The sequence below is a fragment of the Marmota monax genome, unplaced genomic scaffold (assembly GCF_021218885.2).
Source record: "Marmota monax isolate L192 unplaced genomic scaffold, Marmota_monax_Labrador192_F-V1.1 WCK01_AAM20220418_F8-fsc00136, whole genome shotgun sequence".
Lineage (NCBI taxonomy): Eukaryota > Metazoa > Chordata > Mammalia > Rodentia > Sciuridae > Marmota > Marmota monax.
The window spans coordinates 4,289,829-4,316,972 of record NW_026693905.1 but is presented as its reverse complement, the minus strand read 5'-3'; the positions used below and the strand labels follow the sequence as shown (position 1 = coordinate 4,316,972).

The 27,144-nt window shown below is 33.7% G+C and overlaps 1 protein-coding gene across 6 annotated transcripts in view; it reads right to left on the bottom strand.

The window, feature by feature from the left end:
• Kansl1l (KAT8 regulatory NSL complex subunit 1 like) overlaps positions 1-27,144 on the bottom strand; it is a 134,940-nt gene that overhangs the window by 19,301 nt on the left and 88,495 nt on the right. For all 6 annotated transcript variants that reach the window (XM_058585188.1, XM_058585191.1, XM_058585189.1 and 3 more), the window contains one exon: positions 822-984. In XM_058585188.1, coding sequence (XP_058441171.1) covers positions 822-984 — 163 coding nt within the window. The remainder of the gene's footprint in view (positions 1-821; positions 985-27,144) is intronic.

Below are 27,144 nucleotides of genomic sequence, written 5' to 3'. Positions count from 1 at the left end.
GGATAAGGGCAGGGGAATGTGTATAAAGAGCAAATTATAAAAAGTAATGTTTTCAGATTTTAAGCAGATTTTGAAAACTTAAAAGATGGTTATTTCCACAAATTTAAAAGGAAACAAAGCCCAGTTGATAAATTCCCCAATAAAGAGAAGAACCTGAGATAACAAATGTAAGAAATGTTTCCTTTTGGCATGAAATATTTACTTTGGATCCAATATAGACAAAACCAGGGAGGTTCCAGAAAAATTTTAAGAAATGAAATTCTAAAACCACCTTAAGGATACAGAGATATGTGTGCCTTATTTATTCAATCATAGATTATAGATCTACCCAAGGTTCAAAAGTAGACCTGTGGATAGACAGATTTCATGCGACTTGAAAAAATCTAATGTAAGTTATAAATGGAGGAATATTATGTTATGATATTACGTAAGTTATAAATGGAGGAATATTATGTTATGATATTATGTAATGAACATTAAGTTATGATAGGGAAAACTCCATTAAAATAGCAAATTAGAAAAATACTAGATTAGTACTGAGAAACATTTTAACAACAGCCATATTACCAATAAAATGCTCAAAAATTACCAAAGAAGATTAAAAGCTAGTTATTGACCCAAAGTAAATTGGTTTATATGGAATTTATCAATTTTCACAGAACATTAACTCCACGTGACTAGATTAAATTCCTATATGAGAATTGTTTAGTTCTAATGACCAAATAATGGATAAAATTTTATCTTTCCCCATATTTATTAGATTAGATTTTATCATAGGAAATATTCAGAGATACTTACAAAATGTTTATGAGGAGGCTTACCTGATGGTAATGATAGAACAGAATGGAAAGAAGAATCTAACTCTGAAACATGCTCTCTTAATATCTGAGATTTTGAATTATGTTCACAGTTACTCCAAGCTGAAGTTGATTGTAGGCAAGACATTTGTGTAGTGTTTAAAAATGTTTCTTTTGAAGGCAAAGTCTATAAGGAAATAAATAATTGAGAAGATTTTGCTTCAAAACTACATGCTAGATAGTTAACAATTGTAATACAATATCTGAATAACTAACAAAAGAAAGTTGTGCTTAAGTCACCTGGGAGAAAGCTTTAAAATGACATAGAATAAGTGAGAGAAGCAAATGAAGAACCAGCCATTAATCTGGTAAGGTGTGACCAACCCTTTTTCTACTTGTCAAAATGAAAAGCAATGTCCATGAAAATGGGCCTTTCTCCCATCTTATCTCCATAAAGAGAAAAGAATCCACAATTTGCATTTATCTTCACTCATTTAGGTCCTATTTATTTTCTTTCAAACTCTGTAATTGTCTTCTGTAAAAGCCTTAAAATTTTTTTTCCTAATTTCAGTATTTACTGTTTCAACTACAAAATGGTTTTCAAAATACAATGGATTTTTATATTAAACATTCCTCAGCTGTGTTACACTTTATTCTAATAATATATTTATAACTTCTTTTAGTCTCCTGTTATCAAAACATATTATATATAACAGCTTAATTTCTTTCATTCAATCCTAATACTTTTATTATTTGGGGGATTCCAATCGTACCAGATGGGCTAAAGTTCATTAATGAATAGTAATGATCAAAGAAGATATTTTACTTCTGATTATAACAGGAATATTCATTTATCAAAATTAATAGTGATGTGGACTACAGAACTTTGATAATGTTCTTTATGAGAATATATTCCTGGCTGGCCAAAAGAACTTTCAAAATATGTATAAAAATATATATTCTTAATATTTTTGTAGTTGTATATGAACACAATACCTTTATTTTATTCATTTATTTTTATTGTGGTGCTGAGGATCAAACCCAGTTCCTCACACATGCTAGGCAAGCGCTCTGCCACTGAGCTATAGCCCCAGCTCTAAATATATATATTAATATTGAATTTAATCGTGCTTTTTCTGAACAATCCAAAATGACTACATGGCTTTTCTCTCTTAACCTATTAATGTGGTAAATTGCATTGATGTATTATTAAGTGTCAAACATGGATGGTTTTTCAGGAATTTCAGTAGGGTTTTATCAAGTTTATTTACTTTTCCAAAGGGTCTACAATGGGGCTCATTGACTTTCTATATTGTTTATATGTTTTATATTTCATTGATTCTTACATCTTGCTTTCTTTAGGATTAAGCAAATATATTTCCCTCCTCTATTAACCTATATTTATGAATGCACTATTCACTTTTCTTTTAGTGTTTTGCCTAGATATGACAATATGTATTCTTAACCTCTTAGTTTTACAGTAGAATATAAATTATTCCTTTTACCATTTCCCTGAAAACATTGGGATATTAGAAATTCATTTGCTCTCCTGTTTACTTTTGTGTTATCATCATTAGGCATTTTAATTGTACACATCTTTACAACCCCATAATATATTACCATTATTGTTTTTACCATCAACATGTTTTATGTATTTATCCTTTTTCACTGCTTTTAGCTACTTCCTTCAATTCTCTACTTCCTTTTCACTTTTGCTATCAGCAAATTTTTTGTTTTTATTTTCCAGAAACATACATTATCACTTTTTAATGATTTTTTCACGGTCATAAAATTCTGTGTTGGCCTTTTTTCTTTTCTTTGGCAGGTCTTAACTGTTGCCACCATTTCAAGATAATGCCTTTTTTACTCTAGCTGCCTTCTCTGTGTTTTCACTTCACGCTTAAAAGTGTTTCCTTAAAAACACATTTATAAGTAGATGGTTTATAAATTTTATTCTCACAGAGCTGGAAATTCCTAGATCACAGTCTTGGCAAATCCTTTGTCTGGTGAAGGTCTACTTTTTCATTTCCAGATGGCTATATTCTCTCTGGCATGTCACATGGAAGGAGTGGGGGCAAAGTGCAGCCCATTTTAGAAGTGTATTAATCTCATTCCTGAGGGGTCACTCCCATGATTTAAGGACTTCCCAAAGGTTCCACCTTCAAATACTATCACCCTATTGAGGATTAGGTTTCCAAATGTGAATTTGGGGGAAACACATTCAGTAAAGAGCTCTCCACCTGCCCCCTCTCCCAGTTCATTTTCCTTTCATGTGAAAAATAATTCCATCCCAATAGTCCTCTGGATATATATATATTTTTTCCTTTTGGTACTAGAGATTGAACCAACGGGCGCTTAACCACTAGCCCATGTGCCTAGGCCTTTCTTGCATTTTATTTAGAGACAGGGTCTTGTTGAGTTTCCTAGGACCTCACTAAGTTGCTGAGGCTGGCTTTGAACTCACAATCCTGCTGCCTCAGTCTCCTGACCTCTGGGAATATAGGTGTGCATCACTACGTCCAGCCTAGTCCTCCAAATCTTAACTCATTTAGCATCAACTGAAAAAGTCTCATCTAAATATTATCAAAATAAAAAATGGGTGAGATTCAAGTTACAGTTCATCCTGATCCAAATTCCTCTCCAGCTGTGAACCTGTGAAACCAGCAAGTTATGTGCTTCCAAAATTTAACAGTGGGACATTCAGAGAATAGATATTCCTATTCCAAAAGAAAAAAATTGAAAAGTGACATAAGACAGGAAGAAAGGGCTGGGATACAGCTCAGTTGGTAGAGTGCTTGCCTTGCATACACAAAGCCCTGAGTTTGATACCCAGCACCAAAAAAAAAAAAAAAAAAAAAGGAATGAGACAGCATCTGTTCAGGTTGCAGGTAACTAAATGAGCTTCCTTTAACTAAAAGGAAAAAAAAGTCCATTCTTAGGAGTTCTGAATAGATGTACCAGATCAATAAGGATATAATAAAGTCATGGTCATTACTACCAACTAAGTGAACCTAATTAACACAGAAAACTATACCAAAACAGCAGACTATATTCTTATGGGACATTCACCTAAATAGACTATATGCTATATAAAACTAATCTCAACAAATCTAAAAGAAATGAAATCATAGAGGATTTTTTAAATTACAAAACAATTAAATTAGAAATCAACAATAGATGTTTGGAAAAATCCCCAAATATTTGGAAATTAAACACAATTCTCAATTCAGGATTAAAGAAAAAATTGTGAAGAAATCATAAATATTTTGAACTGGAAAACATTTCATAGTTTTAGGGGTGATAAAGAGCACAAAAGGGAAATTAAAGCATTATATGCTTATATTTAAAAAATTTTTCTAAATTTTCACATTAAAAAGAGAAAAAGGCATTAAGCCCAAAGTAAACATTCACATGATACAAAGTGGCTAAAATTAAAAGAATTGATAATACTGTGTTTTAGCAAAGATGAGGAAAAACTGGGACTCTCATGTATTGCTCATGGTAATGTAAAATGATACTATTCAAAAAGAATGACACAAAGTTGTATACAAGAACATTAATACCAGCTTTATTCATAATAGCCCTTAAAGTAACAACAACCCAGTGTCCAAGAGCAGATGAATTAATTGTGATGTAGTCACACAATGGTTAATCCTCTTTCCCCTAATATTCCCTTTTATCTCCACTGGCAATGATTCTAATGTATTTTATCTCCATTCTTTATTTATATGTTTTATTACTGAAGACATTAATTATATATATATATATATATATATATATATATATATATATATATATATATGAGAGAGAGAGAGAAGTATTCTGAAAATCTCATTTTGGGTCCATTTGTCTATAATTAATTAAGCCAGTGCAGATCTTGGAAGTTTCAAAATATCTAGTTGAAATTTTGAGGTTATTCTCTGAATGTCCCACTGTTAATTCAAGAGGTTGAACATCACCTACTATTTAAGACATTTTATAACCTAGTAAAAGCTTTAAATTTGTTTCCATTGAAGATTTATGTACTCTCTGATGGTTCTTAGAAAAACTGACAATCTCCTTTTGGGAACATACCTTGTTTTATGCTATCTTTTTAACTGGTTATTTGGCAGTATGGTGTTCTAACAATTTTTTATTTGATTGGGTTTTCTATGAAATTATTTCAATTAAAAATAATAGTTTCATTCCATCCATATGTTCAGTATAATTTTTCAGTTTTGGTGATAACTGTTGTATTGTCATCTTCAATCAATTAGGACTTCAAGGGCAGTTCCATGCTTACCCATTAGAGATCATGTGGTTGTTTTTGTTACTGTTGGTACTTTGTTTTCTCTTCAGCAGCTTTTAGATTTTATGTTCTATTCAGAACTTTCATGAGAAAAAGTGGGGGCTTTTATTTTAATTCACAATTAATTCAGCAATTAATGGGCCTGTTCAAACTGAAGACTGATTTTTTTTAAGGTTTGGGAAATATCCATGTATAATTTTTCTCTGTGCTGGGAAATTTCCACTTCTAAAATTTAATTCTAGGAAATTTATTTTTAATTTATAAAGGCATATATTTTTTTTTGTTTGTTTTATGTTTGCTTCTTTAATACAATAGGCTGTTCTGGGAGTTATTTTCTGTTCTTTTAATTATGTTTACATCAAGGTCCACTATTTTGTTTGATCTTCCTTTGATTACTAGGTTTTACTCATTTAATGTCAGTTATTCCAAAAAGATCTAGGACTATCCTGTCTAAATAAGTTCATTTCCCCAGAATTCTGTTTATCTTCTCCTCCAATATTTCATGAATTTCAAGATATTTTTTCTGGTACTGGGGAACTACAGAAACATGTTAGTTCCTCAAAAATTCTCCTGAACAAATAATACTGGGAAATAAAATAACATTTAGTAGAAATAAAAAACAATACTGAATTATTTTATAACTAATGAAAAAATTTTGAACTGACTCAAAATGTGGATGCCATAATAAAGATAGATAAATTCAAATACATATAAATTAAATTTCTGTATGGAAAAATCATTGAGGACAAAAGACAAACAAGAAAAGTAATAAAAAGGAGAAAAGTACATAGTAATAATATAATTTTCCTGTGCTGTATGAAGCACTCCTCAACAAATGAATAAGAAAAATTTAACAATTACACAGCAGAAAAAGGGATAGAGGATATAATCAAATAGTAAACAGTTTTTCAACAGTTCTATATAGGAAGATAATCTGATAAATGTCAACTGAACTATACTTTAGCAACATGTTTTGCAACTATTAAACTTTTCTTTATAACACAATAAATTTATTAAAGTTTTGAACTTTTAAAGACATACAGAAACAGGCACTTTAATATATTATTGATGGCAATGTAATTTGGCTCAATTCCATATTGAGGGTAATTTGGAAAAAAAATAAGCAAAAAAAAAATGTACAAACTCTTTCCTAGCACTTAAGCTTCTGGGACTTTTTCCAACAGATATACTCACAAACATTAAAATGAACTAACTTAACATGATACAGGGAATGTATGAAACCCCCCCCCCCCCCCACACACACACACACAAACAAGTAAACAAATTAACCAAAAGAAAGAGGGAAAAACCTCAAATTATTAAAATCCACGATGAAAAAGGATACATCACCACAGATACTGAAATCCATAGGATGATCAGAAATTAGTTTGAAAATTAATACTTAAATAACCTAGAAAATCTTTTAAGACATGGACAAATTCCTAGAGATATATGACCTAACCTAAGGAATAGAAAACTTAAAACAGATCAATTTCAAGTAGCAAAAGTGAAGACGCCATCAAAAGCCTACCAGTGAAGAAAAGTGCAGGACCAGATGCATTCTCAGCCAAATTTCCATGACTATTAAGGAAGAACTAATATCAATCCTGTAATTATGTCACAAAATAGAAAAGGAGTGAGCTCTTCCAAACACATTCTATAAAGCCAGTATCACCCTCTTACCAAAACCAGACAAAGACACATCAAGGAAAGAAAACTTAAGACAACTATTCTTGATAAACATATATGCAAAAATTCTCAAGATATTGCAAACTCCCTACAAAAACACATTAAAAAGACAGTATACCACCAGTGGATTTCACCCCAGGAATACAAGGCTAGTTCAACATATAGAAATAAATAAAAGTGACTCACCACATAAATAGACTTAAAGACAAGGAGTACACAATTATCTCAATAAATGTAGAAAAAGCATTTGACAAAATACAGCATCCATTCATGTTTAAAACATTAGGAAAACTAGAGACAGAAGGCAGATACCTCCATAATTTAAAGGTAATATATGACAAACCCAATGCCAACATATTCTGAAAGGAGAAAAACAAAAGCATTTCCTCTAAAAATATGAACAAGACAGGGATGCCCACTTTCCCCACTCCTATTCAACATAGTTCTTGAAACTATAGCCAGAGCAGTTAGGCAAGAAAAGAAAAATTAAAGGAATACAAATAGAAAAAGAAGAGCTCAAACTATCTGTTTTTGATGACATGCTCCTATATTTAGAAGACAAAATCAGAAAACTTAAAATTCAGCAAAGGAGTAGGAAGGACAAAATCAATACCCATTAATCAATTGCATTCCTATACTCCAATGATAAAGGTAAAGGTTGCTGAAAAAGAAATTAGGAAAACTCTCCCATTCACAATAGCTTCAAAAAATAATAAAATACTTGGGAATAAGTCTAACAAAAGAGGTGAAGTAACTATAGAACACTAAAGAAAAAAGAACTTAGAAGAAATTTCTCCCATGTTCTTCGATAGACAGATTAATATTGTTAAAATGTCTGTACTACCAAAAGCCCTATACAGATTCAGTGCAGCTCCCATCAAAATTCCAATATGTTCTTCATGGAAATAGAAAAGGCAAGTCATGAAATTCATTTGGGAAAATAAGACCGAGAATAGTCAAAAAACAATTCTCAGCAAGAAAAGTGAAGCAGGAGGCATCGCATTACAAGACCAAAAAATTACACTACAGAGTTACAGTAACAAAAAGAGCATGATATCGGTACCAAAAGAGGAATGAAGACCAATGGAATAGAAGACAGGGAGACATATCCACATAAATACATTTATACTAACATGCAAAACCAGAGAAAAGATAGCCTTTTTGACAATGATGCTGGAACTTGAAATCCATATGTAATAAAATAAAATTTAACCCATCTCTCACTATGTACAAAACAACTCAAAGTAGATCAAATTCCTAGGAATTAGACCAGAAACCCTGCATCTGCTAAAAGAAAATGTAGGCCCAACACTCCATGTTGGCTCAGGAACTGATTTCCTTAAGACTCCTAAAATACAAGAAGCAAAATTAAAAAATCAATAAATGGAATGGCATCAAATTAAAAAGCTTCACAACAAAGGAAACAATTAGGAGTGTGAAGAGAGAACCTACAGAATGGGAGAAAATCTTTGCCACCTGCTCCCCAGGTAGGATGGTAATATCCAGGATGCAGAGAGAACTCAAAACACACACACAAAAATAAAGAACCCAATCAATAAATGGGCAAAGGAACTAAACGGACACTTCTCAAAAAAATACAAAAGGTTGATAAGCTCTCCAGGTAGGACGGTAATATTCAGGATGCAGAGAGAACTCAAAACACAAAAAAATAAAGAACCCAATCAATAAATGGGCAAAGGAACTAAATGGACACTTCTCAAAAAAATACAAAAGGTTGATAATTATTTGAAAAAACGTTCAACATCTCTAGCAATTAGAGGGATGCAAATAAAATAACACTGAGATTTCATCTTACTCTAGTCAGAACGGCAATTTTCAAGAATACAAGTAACAATAAATGTTGATGAAGATATGGGGGGAAAGGTACACTCATATACTAGTGAGATGGCAAAATGGTGCAACCACTCTGGAAAGCAGTATGGAGATTCCTTAAAAAAAAAAAAAAAAGGACTGGAATCACCATTTTTACTGGTATGTATCTAACGAATTTAAAATCAGCATACTATAGTAATGCAGTATATCGATGTAGTAATGCAGGCATATCAATGTTTATAGCAGCATAATTCTTACTATCTAAGCTGTGGAACCAACTTACATGCCCTTTAATAGATGAATGAATACACAATGAAGTGTTTATATATGTACACAAAGTGTTATATATACACACAACGAAGTGTTAGTCATAAAGACAAATGACTTTATAACATTTGCTGGTAAATTAATGGATATGGAGACTATCATGCTAAGTGAAATAAGCCAGTCCCCCCCCCCAAAAAAAAAAACAAAGTTCAAATATTTTATCTGATTTATAGAAGCTAATCCACAATAAGGAGTGGGGAGATTAAAAAAAAATAGAAATTCAGTGGAACAGAGGAGAATGAAGGGAAGGGAGTGGGAATGGGAAAAGGAAAGACAGTGGAATGAATCTGACAAATTCCTATGTATATATATGAATGTACCACGGTGAATCACCACTGTGTATACATCCTCAAGAAATTAATTTAAAAAATAACTATGGGTAAGTGGCAGAAAGATCAGTAGAACAGAGGGAAGAGAGCAGGAGACAGGAGCAAAAGGGAAGGAGAGGTACTGAGGAGTGAATTAGAACAAGATATACTCCATGCTTTCATCATTATGTCAAAATGGATTCTACTGTCATGTATAACTAAAAGAACCAATAAAAACTAAAAAGAAATGTAACATTTAAAAAGAAACACCATAATGAAAGTCTCATATTTCCAGATTTCAAAACATACCTACAGTAATAAAAAACAGTGTACTATAAGCATCTGAGTAGACACAGAACAATGAGATAGAACTGAGGGCATAAGAAATAAGCCCCAAATTGATTTTGATAGGGGCATCAAGACCATTCATTGGAGAAGAAAAAATTGTGCTAGGACAATTGGCTGTCCACAATGAGAAAGCCAAGGAATGAATTCCTACTGCACAGCACACATAAAATAAAAATGAATCCATGACCTAAATTAAAGAGTTAAAACCATAAATATTTTACAAGAAAATGGGGGTAAATCTTTACTATCTTGGTATTATCAATGGTATTATTAATCCCTTACATAACAGAGAGCCTTCACCAAGAACACGTATCATATTGGCTCTTGAAGGTAAGAATGGGATAGATAAGTCATGTACCCACAGTGTTATCCAAAACTCATCTTGTTCATATGTAGTTAATGGAAACAATACACCATTTCTGTCTTAGGTTGCTGCCAGACCCAAAAATATACTAGCTCCAAAATTAGTGTCACTCACATTTGACACTGACACTATTAATGAAGAATCATTCTCATCTGCACCACATGATAATGCTTCCACCATGGGTATTCAAGTAGCATCTGAAGAAATCACCTCTACATTGAATTTATACAAGCACCACCATCAAAGATCTTCCCATTCAAGACATACTGACTTCATTAGAATGAAACAAACATATTCCTTCTGCCAGTTGTAGAATTGGGATCTGAAACTAGGAGCATATCAGCCCATGACTCCTTTAATACTGGAAATAATTCTGTTTTGAAAATAAAGGCAACCATCTGGATGGGCAAAACCTGTACAGCAGCAGTCCGAAAATGCCAACACAAGGGGAACAGAGAAAGGGTCCTCAGGGTAGAAATCTATTGTGTAGCCAGTGTGGTGGTACATGCCTATAATCCCAGCAACTCAGGAGGCTTACAAGTTCAAGGCCAACCTGGGTAATTTAGCAAAACCCTGTCTCAAAATTTTAACAAAAAAATAAATAAAAACTATAAAAGGGCTCGGGATGTAGCTCAGTAGTAGAGCAGCTATGAGTTCAATCCCCAGTACTAATTAAACAAACAAAACTATTATGTGGGGGCTGGGGTTGTGGCTCAGTGGTAGAGTGCTTGCCTTGTATGTGTGAGGCACTGGGTTCCATCCTCAGCACCATATATAAATAAATAAATAAAGATATTGTGTCCATCTACAACTAAACAAAATTTTAAAAAACTATTATGTGGATCATAATGCCCAAACTACCATATGGGGGAAACAACAAACTTTACTTGCAGGTTAAGAGAGAAGAATTGATCATGGGAAAATTCATCTGGATCATAAGCCAGAACAACAACATGACAGCAGTCCACCATGGAGTCCATTCAAAATTCTGAAAAGTGCCAATCTCAGGGGAAACAACTTCAGAGAACTATGTAACAGTCCAACCAATGGTGCCTCTATTCAGCTTCAATGTTAGCTGCAGAAAATGACCCATATGACTTTTGCCATCAGACTTGGGGGGAAAAATGGATCCTAACGAACAATCAATGGGGAGACCCAAGAACTCAAGGCTTACAGATAAGGAAACCCTGATAGAAGACTAAGAAATTAGGTACGCTTGGGAAGATGTTAATAATTTTGTCCAAGAACAGCATTCAAAGATTATCACAATGGGAAGTCATCTGTTAAGTCAGCCCACAAATTGCTTTTGAACAAAATTTCAGGTGGACACTTGGTCACTTTCATTTTTTTGTGCCAGTCTAACACAGTACTCATTGATCATAGAACAATGTGTCCTGGAAGATATTATTTGAAGATGCCATCCAACCCATTAAAACCTTATGACTTGAGAAGATTATGTATAATATTCAGAGTAGAAGATGGACTTTATTATAGTGGCCTAACCAAGAGAATTGGTCTTCTTGCTTTCACATGAAGTTTTGAACCCACTGTATTGCTATTTTGAGTATATAAGCAAAAGCAATTATTTCTACAGAGAAATTCACCAACAACCATTAACAGACCATATCTCATACTTCCATTTCATTGGTCATTTATTGCAATGGCACTATTTCATGGCAAGTTTATTAACCTACTGAATAGGTTATAGCTCTAATAATTTGTTACACCTACAGTTACACCTATCAGTTTTTCTTTAGCATTCTAAAATTATGTGCTAAGTAAAACAAAAACAAAAAAACCTTAATATTAAGAATTTAGAATATATTGATACTGAATTTTATAATTCCCTCATCTGGATAAGAGATAAGAACACTGAAGTATGTTGCTTAAAAATGTTGACATGGAGATTTGTGGCAAAATTATTCCACATGACCTAAAATTGGAAGGACCCAATATCCTGGTGTCTGACCCAAGAACAAAGATGAAAATATGGTTTAATGAAAGAATAATGTCTTGCGGAGTACAATAAACTGGAGCTTTCGTTCGTGTTTTTTTAAAGATTTTTTTTTTAAATTATGCAACTATCTTTTTTAGACCTTTATTTATTTTTATGTGGTGCTGAGTATTGAACCCAGCACCTCACACATGCTAGGCAAGCACTCTTACCACTGAGCTACAGCCCCAGCCCTCCTTGATAGTTTTAATGAAGCTGTTTCACTTCAGTGGCTAGAGTACTTTGATAAATAAAGAACTGGAGGTTACGTTGTATGACATGCAGGAGGTGAACTTGGAAGAATAGCAAAGAAATATCATTTCCCAATATCATACAAATAACCTTTTCAATAGCAAGGAAATAACCTGTTTGGAAGTTTATGAAAGAGAATGACAATGAGGTAAGAATGACTATTGTGGTTTATCATTGGAACCTGGTGCTTACTTTGAGGAGCATTTGAAGAGTTCATGAAAAGTAATATGTCTCAAAAGTTTTGTGTTGAAAAGTTGGCAAAGATACCTAGTTACCAAGAGGCCATCCATGTTTTCATCACTTGGATCTACCACCATAACAGTTATGAACAATTAAAGGAAAAACTTATTTCCGTAGAAGAGAAAGGGATTTGGATGGGAATGAATGTGACTTCTTGTCTTGGAGGAGCTCTTGCATTTAAATATTCCAGCCAAGAAAAATTGCATAGACCAAATTACCTGACAAGAACAACTCAGGGAAGGAAAAGTTTATTTTAGGCTCACAGTTTCAGAGGTCTTGGTCCATGGTCAGCAGACTTCATTTCTCTGGGCCTCAGGTGAGACAGAACATCATAGCAGAAGGGCATAGCGAAGGAAAGCTGCTTATCTCTCAGGACTCCGGGGTTGGGGGAGAGAAGGAACCAGGAACAAAATATATAATCCCCAAGGTATATACCCCAGTGATCCTTTTAATTTAGCCACACCCCAGCTACTTACAATGACCACCCAGTAATCCATTCAGATTTATTGATCCATCAAATGGATTAACCTACTGACTAGGTTACAGCTCTAATAATTTGTTACACCTACTTTAATACAGGAGCTTCTTGAGGACACTTCATATCCAAACCACAACAGATAGTGCATATAAGCTGTTCATTTTTTACAGTAAATATCTGAACTTCTCAAAGTATAAATGTTTTTCCAGTTTTTCATAAAAATATTCAAAAGTTTATTATTTTCCACTTTATTTTTTCCTTGAAATGAGCAGGAAAAAGATCATCCTTAAATTTTGAAGCAAGCAAGAAACAATGTTAACAATGAATATATAGCTATGTAAGTACTATAGCTATGTAAGTATTAAAAAATCTCCCCTCTTTGAGTCACTTAACTAGCAATACATGAAACCATAGTTTACTTGGTAACTGCCATGGAAGTTATATACTAGATTTAATTACATTCAGTTTGTTATAGAAATTGGAACAAATTCATTGTGCAGCATAAAGGTTTGTTTATTTGTTACCTTGGGATGCTAGATATTTGTGGAATCAAAGAATCAGAAATTTCTGTACTTTTATTTTTAAAATCTGTAATGTTCTTCAAATTTAATTCATAGTAAACTGATGCATTTTGATACTTAGAAATAAATTTTTAGGATGGGAAAAAGAGTAGAAAAGGAATTTCTTCAAAGAAGATATATAAATAACCAGCAAACACATGAAGAAATGCATAGCATCATTCATTAGTCATTAGGGAAAGGCAAATCAAAACCATGTGGGGTCCAATTTCATACCCACTAGATGTCAACTAATAACAACAACAACAACAATAGAAAGTGTTAATAAGATTTGGAGAAATTATAAACTTCATTGCTGGTGGGAATGAAATATTGTATCTGTATATACTATCATGAAAAACTAGTAGTATATATAGATACAATAGAGTATTATTCTACCACAAAAAGGAAAGAAGCACTGATACATCTACAATTTAGATGAATCTTGAAAACATTATACTAAGTCACAAAAGGATGGATTCACATTATCTGAATCTATGTATATGAAATATTCAAAATAGATAAATCCTGAGCTTGGTAGTTGCCAGGGACTGTAGATATAGGTTAATGGAGAAAAACCACTTAATATAGAAGGAGTTTATCATTGGAGTGATGAAAATGTTTTGGAACTGAATAGAGGTGGTGGCTGCAACCTTGTAAATGTACTTAAAAGTCACTGAGTTGTTTATTTTAAAATGTTTAATTTTATGGATTATGAATTTTACTTCAATAATTTTAAAATTATATTTTAAAAACTATGAATTGATACATAATATAATTATGTACCATTGTTTGTAAAAACAAAAACTGTAAATAACTAAAATATTCATTGCCAGAAGACTGGTTAAATATCTATACATTAGAATACTATACAAAAGAATAAGGAAACTCTTCATCATGGACCATGGTGCAATGGATGATGCATCTGACTATGGATCAGAACAAGGAAATTTTTCATAAACTTATGTGGAAAAAAAAGTTCTTTAAGATGTACCATTGGGGGCTGGGGATGTGGCTCAAGCGGTAATACACTCGCCTGGCATGCGTGGGGCGCTGGGTTCGAGCCTCAGCACCACATAAAATAAAGATGTTTTGTCCACCAAAAACTGAAAAATAAATATTAAAAAATTATTTCTCTCTCTCTCTCTCTCGCTCTCTTTAAAATAAAAAAAGATGTACCATTGGTAGAACACGCACCTAACATGTGTGAGGCCCTGGGTTCAATACTCAGAACCACATAAAAATAAATAAAGGTATTGTGTCTAACTACAATTAAAAAAATAAATATTAAAAAAAGATGTACCATTAACTGTGTGAAAGAACAATTTACATAGTGTGCTAATAATAGTTGTTAAAATGTGGGCACAAATTCACTTATATATGTATACAAATTGTCTAGAAAGATATTCAATAACACTAGTTACTGTGCTAGGGGTTGGGTAGCAAAGAAAGGAGGGGAAGACTTAACTTACATATTTTCAAATATTTCATTTTGAATCACATTAATTATTTAAATAAAAAAGTCATGCTTTCAAAAGTGTTAAGCGATTTTTATCTAGAGAACTTTAAGCTTTTAGAATGATTAACTATATACAAAAACATAAAGTTATTTAAGATTTAAATGAGCTGGGCATGGTGGCACACACCTATAATCCCTCAGTTCGGCTGAGGCAGGAGGATTGTGAGTTCAAAGCCAGCCTCAACAAAGGCAAGGTGCTAAGCAACTCAGTGAGACCCTGTCTCTAAATAAAATAAAAAATAGGGCTGGGAATGTGGCTCAGTGGCCAAGTGCTCCTGAGTTCAATCCCTGGTACCAAAAAAAAAAAAAAAAAAAGAAAAAGATAAAGAAATGTACAGCCAGGCACAGTGGTGCACTCCAGTGACTTGGGAGGCTAAAACAGGAGGATCACAAGTTTGAGGCCAGCTTCAGCAATTTAGAGAGGCTTTAAGCAACTTAGTGAGACCCTGTTTCAAAAGAAAAAATGAAGGGGAGGGGAGGGGAGGGGGGATAGTAGAGGATAGGAAAGGCAGCAGAACACAACAGACACTAGTATGGCAATATGTAAATCAATGGATGTGTAACTGATGTGATTCTGCAATCTGTATATGGGGTAAAAATGGGAGTTCATAACCCACTTGAATCAAAGTGTGAAATATGATATATCAAGAACTATGTAATGTTTTGAACAACCAACAATAAAAATTAAAAAAAAAATGAAGAGGGCTGGGGATGTAGCTCAGTGGTAAAGCATCCCTGGATTAAATCTCAGTACCCCAACCCCAACACCTTAAATGCACAATGTAATAAATAAGGTTATCATATGTAATTCTAAACAGAGGAACAGAACACTGCCTGCGTTCCAAAGGCCTTAACTGCAAACCCCTTCATTTTAAGAGGTTAGTAACCATAATCTAATTTGTAACCCACTCAACTTGTTTTTTATATCTTAATTTTATATTTGTTTATCCCTAACTGCATTAAGTTTATCGTCACTTGTTTTTTAACTTATATAAATTGAATTCATCCATGTTTGCTGCATGCTTTGTATACATTGTGATACAGAATTGTCACATTAATATATATAATTATCAATTTTATTATGGATAGACTATTGGATTATGTCTAGTTTGTAGTTATCATAACAGTGCTACCGCTGGACACTGATGAGCCAAATCACACAATGTTCTAGGATATCTTTTAGATAATCTTTCTAAAAGCATAGCCCTAAATTATAGCACAGCTATCTTCAATTTTACTAGAAAATGCCAAACAATTTGCCAATGTGCTTATGCTAGTTACTCTCCCACAGTACTTAACTGCATAGGCATTCCCATTATCCTACATCCAACCAAACTTGATATTAGTTTATTTTAAAAAAATTTCCAGTATGGCGGTTATAAAACAGTACTTTATTGTCTTAATTCGAACTTTTCAAGTCACCAATGAAGTGGCCACTTTTTACATTTGTGTATTGATAGAATTCTTCTTTTATGAAATAGTACGTTCAATCTTTTGTTCATATTTAAATGTTTGATATTTTAAGTAGTTCTTTATATTCTATGAATTCTACGATGGCTTTGTGTGAGAAATATCTTCTCCCACATGGTTGCTGGATTTTCACTTTGTTTTTTGAATAAAAGTTTATCATTTTAATGAAGTTAGTTTTGCAACTTTATAAATTTATAAGCATATTTACCCTGAGATCACAATATATTCTGCATTACTTAGTAAAACACCTTTTAATGTTTCCTTTCATATTTAATTCTACATTCCACCTATGGATTATATTATTGCATATGAGGGACAGAAATCCACTGAACTTTTCCTCATATGGAATAATTAACTGTCCCAGCACAGTTAACTTAAGAGATTGTCTTTTCCTAAAAAATGTTGTGCTGTGGAATCCCTTAAAAACAGAAGGGAGAACAGCAGAATAGAGGAAGCAGACCAGAGGGACAGAGAAAGGGAAGGGGAGGAGGGGTGCTAACAAACCAGACCAAATTATATTGTGTATTATGTGCATATACAAACAGGTAACAACAAATTCCATGATTATGTATAATTATAATGCACGGATTTAAAAAAAGAGACTGCAAACAGAAAAAAAAATTACCTTTGCCTTAAAATAATATTTGGTATTTGATAAGTTAGCACCTTTCATCATTTTCTTTGAGAATGTTACATTAATTCCCTCCCCACAACCTTATAACATCTATTCTTTTTTTCCTTCTTGTTCTTCTCTCATCCTCCTTTTCAATTATGACATACATGTTTGACCTTTTGCATTGTCCTATACAGTTTTTTTATTTTATTATTTTTTTTTACCTTTAATTATTTATTTATTTTTTTATGTGGTGCTGAGGATCGAAACAAGGATCTCGCAATGTGCTAGGAGGATGGAATGTGGGATGGAACTCAGAACCTCATACATGCTAGGCAATCTCTATCACTGAGCTACACTCCTAGCCCTCTATTTCTTTTTGATTCATCTTACATATGCTACCTATTTTGTTTGAATTATTTTATTTTACATAATTTTTCAAATGTAAAGATTTAACACTGCCCTTTTCTCTTCCCTGGTCATCTATGGAAAGGTGTATATTTTTAGCAGAACCCATTGCCACTCTGAGTATAATTTGGGTTCTGTTTTTAAGGAAGGGAAAAGTTGATATTGTACAGGCAATAAACTCAGAAGTAACCATAAAACCCTGCTAAGAACTATACTATCAGAGCAATAAAGCTGAAAAATTACTCTCTTAAGATTTATCAGCAATACTGTGGATTATAACTGGAAGAGCACAACAGCATCACGGCAATAGAATCACAGCAGAACACCAAAAAGTCAAAGTCTTTCCTTATAAGAATGGAATACTACACTAAAAGATTTGTAATGTGTTTTTTCTGAAGATATTCTGTTGTTAAAATTCAACATTCTAGGCCAGGCATGGTGACTCACACTTGTAATCCCAGCAGTTTGTAAGGCTGAGGCAGGAGGATCATGAGTTCAAAGCCGGCCTCAGCAAAAAGTGAGTTGCTAAGCAACTCAGTGAGACCCTGTCTCTAAATAAAATACAAAATAGGGCTGGGGATGTGGCTCAGTGCTTGAGTGCCCCTGAGTTCAAACCCTGGTACCAAAAAAAAAAAAAAAAAAAGTCAGCATTCTGACATGGTACTGGCTGTCATGTTTTAGATAATTAAAATATTTTGTCCTTCAAAAGGACTTAACTGTGGTAATGAAAAGGATAACACATTTTTAATTTCAAAGAAATCTGAGGAAGATTTTTTACATATACACATTCCTTATGTACACAGACTTTCTATAGGGAAGACAAAAGAAGAGTGTAACTAACAGTGCAGGTCAGAAACAATTAAAAAGTCTGTAGTGGGCTACCAAAAAAAGAAAAAAAATAAGAGGAAAAATGAAAACTTCTAATGACATAATGAATCAAATGTTTCATTGCTTAGAAATATTTTAAATGGTTAAATAAAATAACTGAATTAACTTTGAGACTTTTTTTCTAAAACGTTCAAGTGAACAAAGACACTACAAAATTTAATGCTTAAACAGAGTTTAGGGGTAAAAATATTAAGAAGGGGGCTGGGATTGTGGCTCAGGGGTAGAGCGCTCGCCTAGCATGGGTGGGACCTGGGTTCGATCCTTGGAACCATGTAAAAATAAAGGCATTGTGTTGTGTCCATCTACAGCTAAAAAATAAATATTTAAAAAAATATTAAGTATGTTGGGGCTGGGGATGTGGCTCAAGCGGTAACGCGCTCTCCTGGCATGCGTGCGGCCCGGGTTGGATCCTCAGCACCACATACAAACAAAGATGTTGTGTCCGCAGAAAAACTAAGAAATAAATACTAAAAAATTCTCTCTCTCTCTCTCTCTTAAAAAAAAATATTAAGTATGTAAACTAGTAAGGATTACTCCCATTTAGGTTGGGACTATAGCTCAGGGATAGAGTACTTGCTTAGCACATTCGAGGTCCTGGGTTTGATTCTCAGTAATATACAGACACACACACACACACACACACACACACACACAGCCCCACATTATTCTCATTTGCTAAGTAACTCCCAAATTGCATGTGCAAGTGATGAAGCACTGTGTTCACTTATTCCTTTATAAAGTGACTTAATAATTTTAATTTAATAAAACTGATACTTTTAACATGTGTTATAATGTCACCCCAAGTCTTTTACTTATTTGTAATAAACATTGTAATTAATCATACTACTCCCTTCCCCCAAACCCTGACATCAAAATCTTTCTCAAATGGAACTTCCAGTAAGCTGAAATCTACTACAAATTATTCCAATTAAAACATCACCTAAAGAAGGGGTTATAGAGAAAACACATATAACTAAGAGACCACACAATTTTTAAGCCTGTGACTTAGGGTTTATTTGTGTTCTGAAAGATAGGCAAAATTTTTCACTCATCTACCACAACGGAGTTTATAGAATTGTATATTAGATGATGAAGTTTACAGCTAAATTTGACCTCCCTGACATAAGTGACACTAATAGGACTTGACTGGAACATTTTACCAAAGGAACTTAGCAATACCCTGATTTACTGTGCCTTTCTTCTCTACCTCTTCTCTTCAGAAAGTTTTCTTTAACCATGTCAAATCAATTAGGATTAGTTATTTCTTCTTCAAAATGTTTATTTATATCAGTCCTTTTCATTCTACTGCTACTCTAATTTTACATCTAGTCTATTATAATAGCTTTTAGAGAAACTGATTCCTATTTCTTCAGTCTCTTCCACTGCAAATTATCTAAATTTAAAAAATAATACTTTAACACCAAGATCCATCATCACTGATTCCCCAATGCTGTTCTAATAATTAAATCACCACCATCATCATTCATATTTAATGAGGGCTTTTATGCCAGGCAATGGGCTGTGTACCTTTCAGATGTATTCTCGTATTTAATATCAGTACAACTCTACATAGTAGTCTTTTTTTTTTTTTTTTTTTAGTGAGAGTGAGAGAGAGAGAGAGAGAGAGAGAGAGAGAGAGAGAATTTTTAATATTTATTTTTTAGTTATCGGCGGACACAACATCTTTGCTGAGGATCGAACCCGGGCCGAAGGCATGCCAGGCTAGCAGCTACCGCTTGAGCCACATCCCCAGCCCCAACATGGTAGTCTTATATATTTTTTTCATTCCCACTGTTTGATTCGGCTAATATCTTAATCTGGGGTAACCCATGTACCTCAAAACCTAAGTGGAAGAATGCTTAATGGCAATGGGTACAAATTCCTCCCATCTCTGTATTTATGCCTCTTTGGGGCAACTCCCTTCTAGGGGTGATGTCTTCTTTTTCGACATCACCTTTAAATAGGCTGATTAAGTGTCTTGCTTGCCCTACAGAACACAGTGGAAATGATGTTTGAGCTCTGGAGTCTAGACTTCAAGAGGTTTTTAACTTCCTTCTTGACATATTGGAGCACTGTCCTGAAGTTTCATGGAAGGAAGCCACTTTAGTTCATGCAGCATCAGAGATTATAAGGAAGAGAACTAAGTTGTCCCAGCCAACAACCAGTATCACCTACTAGCTGAGTGAGGCCAGCTTCTTCCAACTGAGCTGACTCTCTAGCTGAATGTAGTAGTCGTGTGAAGATGGCTCCATTTTCATAGGTAAAGAAAATAAGGCAGTAAGTAGTTTGCACAATATTACACATTATTATTAAGAAGTAGAAATGAGATTTCAATCCAATATATATTCTAGAACTCACACATGCAACTACTAAAATGTGCTGCCTACCTATAGGAAAATGCCGTTTAGACCCTTTTTAATTTGGTGCCTTCCAGATTGGTCCACTATTACATAAAGCATATTTTCTCAAAGAAACAGTATAGTATATACTATAAATTTTTCTCTCTAGCCCATAAAAGTTCCTGGAGTATAGATCTCTTGCAGTGAGGGAATACTCTTGGTTGCTTCCTGCTGTCTAAAATAGATGCTCCAATAGGTGGAGCCTGAAGAAGATGTGGCATAGACAAGGAAGAATTGGCTTTCCAGTATTTTAAGAATATTACCTAAGTGACCCTTAAATCCTCTCCTTTTCTTCATTTAATCAAGCAACTCTCCTACCATGTACTTAACCTATTTTCTATTTCAGTGTCATTATTTTTTACCTTGGTTCAGATTTTTCTTCTTCCTGCCCTCAGGTAGAAAAGCTTATTTGGGACTTTATTGTTGAAATTTAATTTGCCTAAATTTGTGCCTTATTTTCCCACCAGCAACTTAAGTTTCTGTAAGACCATGTCATTACTTTTCTTTAAAATTCTTGTATTATTTGCTTAAAAAAGTAGTCTGCATTTTTATAAACAAAGTTTACAAACCTAAATTATACTGTCTAAAAAGGAAATAAAAACCTTAAAATGGAATTTTAATTATGTACATCTTAATTTATACAATTGGATCACTTTATTACACCACCTACCAGTATGGTTTGCTAATCTTTATAATAATGATGAAATTGACTACTGACCTAGAAACAATATTTTTTTTCAAATTTGCCATAGAAGACATATAAAAAAACACAAGTGAATAGAAATTAATATAGGAATAGTTCTGCTTATTTTATAAAGGCAATTCATTCTTAATTCTAAACTTTACTTCATTTTATAAATATGTTAGGTCTACTACAACTGTTTTCATAAATATATATGAAATGGCTTATGGATTGGATTACATGCTAAAATTTATGAACACAGGAAGCTGAGGCAGGAAGACAGCAACTTTTTTTGTTTTTGTTTTGAACCAGGGATTGAATTCAGGGGCACTCAACCACTGAGCCACATCCCCAGTCCTATTTTGTATTATTTAGAGACAGGGTCTTACTGAGTTGCTTAGCACCTTACCTTTGCTGAGGCTGGCTTTGAACTCGCAATCCTCCTGCCTCAGCCTCCTCAGCCACTGGGAGTACAGGTGTGCACCACCCAGGCTCGGCAGTATCGCAACACTGAGGCCAGCCTCAGCAACTCGGCAAGACCCTAAGGAACTTAGCAAGGCCCTATCTTAAACAATAAAAAGGGCTAGAGATTTAGCTCAGTGGTAAAGTGCTTTTGGGTTCAACCCCGAATATCAAGAAGAAAAAAATAATATAAATAAAATTTATGAACAATGAAAATAATCTTCCTGCATTAAGTTTCCCAAACAGCATTATATGGTCTTTACATGGCTATTTTTTATTTAATTCCATATTTGTACCAGATTACCTTCTCAAAATGCAAAGAGTATTCTTCAGAGTGACAGTATTGTTGGTAAATAGTTTACCAGAGATTTAAAAGTTCACTTAGTAACAGAACAAGTTAACAAAAAAAAAAACAAGTTAATGATGTTTGTATATAAACAAAGAGAAGAAAAGAAAAAAATAATAAGTTGAAGGTCTTAAAGAAAATCATAGGTAAGTAGGAAGCTTACATAAGAACACTAGATATCAGGGCAGAGGGAAACACCGTGGGGTGTGAGGATCCTGAAAGTAAAATTCCATTCATTTAAAAATTATGACTGGGGGCTGAGGCTGTAGCTCAGTAGCAGAGAACTGGCCTAGCATGTGTTAGGCACTGGGGTTTGATCCTTAGCACCACATAAAAATAAAGAAAGGCATTATGTCCATCTGTAACTATAAATTTTTTTAAAAAAAATTGTGACTATATCATATTCCTGATATTTGTATTGCAGTGATTTATAATTTTTGCTTAGAGGCTGCAAATATGAATAGGGAAAGAGATTGCCATTATCACTACCCACCAATATAGAGGAAGGTGATTAAGAGCTCGCCATGTCTAGTTCATAAAAAATAATCTCTAATATAATTGAATAAATTTCCTAACACTTAGGCTTATAAATTATACTCTTACAATATAATAAATCCACTGGCCTAATTAAATAGAATTATTTTTTTCAGTTAGCATCTTATATAAGCTATTTGTATGCCTAATCACATCCTACTTCTATTGAAAACTGTATTGGGAATTCTTACCTTGGATTCTAGAAGCCTGTTCTTTTCCACTGGGACAGAGAACTCCCTTTGCCAGGAGTTAATCAGGGTGGCTCCTGTCATCTAAGGCTGAGATGCCAATAGTATAGGGTTTAAGATTGCATGGTCATTGGGAAATCAGAGTATCAAAAAGGATCTAAAGAAGCATATTATAGTCAGAGAAACATTCTTTTCCTTAATTTCTTTTGGTACTGGGGATTGAACCCAGAGTTGCTGTACCACTGAGCCACATCCCCAGTCCTTTTTATTTTTTGAGACATTGTCTTACTAAATTACTGAGACTGGCCTAGAACTTTCAATCCTCCTGACTCAGCCTCTCAAGTTGCTGGGATTATAGACATGCACTATCTTGCCCAGCCTTTTCCCCTTAATTCTTAATTGTGAGTGAAATTTTACTTTAAGGAATCTATTAGCTATATTAACATTTTAAGAATTATATTAAATAAAGTATTATTCCAGAAAATATTTTTGTCTCTTATCTATGTCTGCCAATACATTTTCTCAGACCTAAAGATATATTTATGCTTTATGTAGATCAAGCAACATTACCAAGCATTAAAAAAAAAAATAGGTTCCCTAAGAATAAAGTGTCCCAGTAGGGTAAATGGATAACAAAAGATGTGATTCAACTAGAAGAGAAGAACTAAAGTTTTCCAGTCTTAGAAACTCGCACAGATACAGTCCTTTAATCCTTGACAAAGGCACCAAAAAGGTACATTGGAGAAAAGACAGTGTTTTTAATAAATGGTGCTGGGAAAACTGAGTATCTGTATGTAGGATAATGAAACTAGATCTCTATCTTGCACCCTATACAAAGTCAACTCAAAGTGGATCAAGGAATTAGACCAAAATTTTACAATTGCTAGAAGAAAACGTGGAGTTAATATTCCACCATACAGACTCAGGCAATGACTTAATGGGAATCCTAAAACTGAGGAAATAATACCAATAATTAATAAATAGGATTACATCAAATTTAAAAGCTTCTGCAGAGAAAGGAAACAAAAACATGGAAGAAGTGTCTACAGAATGGAAAAAAAATGTTTGCCAGCTATTCTTCCAAGAGAGGATTAATATCCAGAATATAAAAAGAACTCAAGAAAACTTAACACCAGAAAAGTGAACCATACAATCAATAAAAGGGCACATGAGCTAAACAGGCACTTCTCAAAAGAAGAAATACAAAGGCCAACAAATATATGAAAAATTACATCTTGAGCCATCAGAGAAATACAAATCAAAACTACACTGAGATTTCATCTCACTCCAGTTAGAATAGTAATCATTAAGGATACAAATAATAATAAATGCTGGGAAGATGTAGGAGAAAAGGAACACTTACACAATGTTGGTGGGAAGGTAAATTAGTATAAACACTATGGAGGTTTCTCAAAAAATGGGAATAGAACCACCATATGACCCAGATCTATCATTCCTTGTTATTTATCCAAAAGAATTAAAGTCAGAATAAAATAGCATACATGCATACACATGTATATAGCAGCACTATTCATAATAGCCACATAAGGGAAGCAGCCTAGCTGTCTATCAACAGATGAATGGATTTTTAAAAGTGTGGTATATATACACAATGGAGTTTTTTTTTCAGTCATAAAGATTTATGTCATTTGCAGAAAAATGGATGTAACTTGAGAATATTATGTTTCTTAACATTATGTTAAGCAAAACAAAGTGACTTTGAAAGCCAAAGGTCATACATTTACTCTCATGTGTGGAAACTACAGACAAAGGTGGGGGGTGGAACAAATCTCATGAAAATAGAAAGGAAACCAGTAGAATGGAGGAAGGAGAGGACGGTGGTGGGGGGGAGGAGGGAAAGAAAAAGGGAGGTATTAGGGAATGATATTGACCAAATTATGTTACGTGCATGTATAAATATTTCACAATGAATCCCACTATTATGTATAATAATAATGCACCAATTTAAAAAAGTTTAAAATAAAAAAAAATTATTGAGCCAAGTGTGGTGGTGCATGCCTGTAATCCCAGTAACTTGGGAGGCTAGAGCAGGAGGTTTGCAAGTTTGAAGCTGGTCCGGGCAACTTAGCAAGATCTTCACCTGTTTTCTTCTAGAAGCTTTACTGCTTTTCTTTCACATTTAGGCCTATGATTTACCTTCTTTTTTCTTGAAGGGTAATTTGAAACTGAGTATTTCTATCAGTCCATTTCCTGCCTACAAAAATTTAGAGGTCTGAAAATCTTTCATTTAATCTCTGTCTCTTTCAGTCTAAGCTGATAATAATTCTGCTGGTATAAATGCTCCAAAAACCTTGTAGGATCCCACATATATCAAGGGGATCCATATCATTAGACAAGAGTGTTCTCCAAAAATTTTTCTGTGGCTAACCTTATCTCTATTCCCAGCTTCTGCTGAGATGCTTGATAGGACAATGAGTTATACTCCCCATATCTCCAGCAAATGTTTGTCCATGCTCTGGTTTCTCCCAGAGCATTTTATATCATTTTTTATAGTAGACTGAGAATTTTCCAACTCATGATGTTCTGGCTCCTTTTTACTTACCAGTTCCTTACTCGATTATCCCTTTTCTCTCATATTTTACTATAAGCAACTTCAAAACAACAGTCACCATTCCTCCAGTTTCCAATAATATGTTCCCCAATTTCTTCTGAAATCTCACAAAGGTGCCTTTAACATTCAAATGTCTAGTAACATTGTGTTCCTGCCAATAAATACATGGTTTCTCCAAAATGACAGCAGTTTTGTCTTTCATCCTTCTCCCTTCCTTCTGAGCTCTCAGAAGAAGCTAGGTCTTTCCTACCGTGCACCTTAAAATTCTTTCATTCTCTACCCGTTATCCAATTCCAAAGCCACTTCCACAATTTTAGGTATTTGTTACAGCAGCACCCTAAATTCCTGGTACCAAACTGTTATTAGTTTCCTAGAACTACTATAGCAAACTTCCATCAATTGAGTGTCATAATGCAACAGAAATTGATTCTCTCATAGTTTTAGACACCATGTGCCTACAATTGAAAAGTTGTCAGAATATCCCCTTTGAAGGTTATATGGAAGAATCCTTCCTTGCTTCATTCAGCTTCTGTGGCTCCTGGTATTTTCTGCTTTGAGGTAGCATAACTCTATTTTGTCTTCATTTTCACATAGCCTTCTTCTCTGTGTATCAATCTGTCCTTCCTTTCTTTTATAAACACATGAATCACTAGATTTAAGGCTCATCCTAAATCCTAAATTATCTTTATTAAGATCCTTCACTTAGCTACAAGTACAAAGACTCTACTGACAAAGTTCACTGTAACAATGTGCTAGCTCTTCTGTAATCACTGATTAGCTTAAATAATAAAAATCTACTGTATCATAGTTAAGGTTTCATCAGAGTTGATTCCTTTTAAGACAAAGAAGAATCTGTTTCATGTCTCTCTCCTAACTTCTGGTGTTTACTGCCAATTTTTGGTGTTCTTTACTTTGTGGAAGCATCATTCTGACTTGCTTTCATCTTTATATGATGTTTACTCTGTACATATTTATCTGTATCCAACTTCAGCCTTTTTATAAGAACAACAGATATATTATGGCTTTAGAGCCTACCATAAGCACCTTATCTATTACCTCTGCAAAAACTATTCATATTAGGTCACATTCTGAGGTGCTAGGGTTTAGGACTTCAACATAAGAATTTTTAGGGACACAGTTCAATCTATACACTCCTAAGTTACCATGAGTTGGGGCATACATGTACCTTTTGGGAGAAAACAATTATTTTTGTTTCCATCTTTCAACATTGTAAGTATTTCATTTCCTCCTCATTCTGCTTATATAGTTTCTGACAAGAAGTTGGCATTAAGTCTTATTCATACTCTTCATAAGTAAAGTCTTTTTCTTAGCTCTTTTCAAAATTTTCTCCTGGTTTTTGCTTTCTACAGTTTGAATATGTTGTGTCTATGTATACTTTTTTTTTTTTCCTGTTACTTTCTTCTGATTGAATTTCTTATATGTATGGTTTGGTGCTTGTCATTGGTTTTGGAAAATTTTCATCCTTTTTTTTTTTTCTTTCTTTCTTTTTTTTTTTTGTGGTGTTGGGAACTGAACCCAGGGCCTTGTGCATGTGAGGCAAGCACTCTACCAACTGAGCTATATCCCCA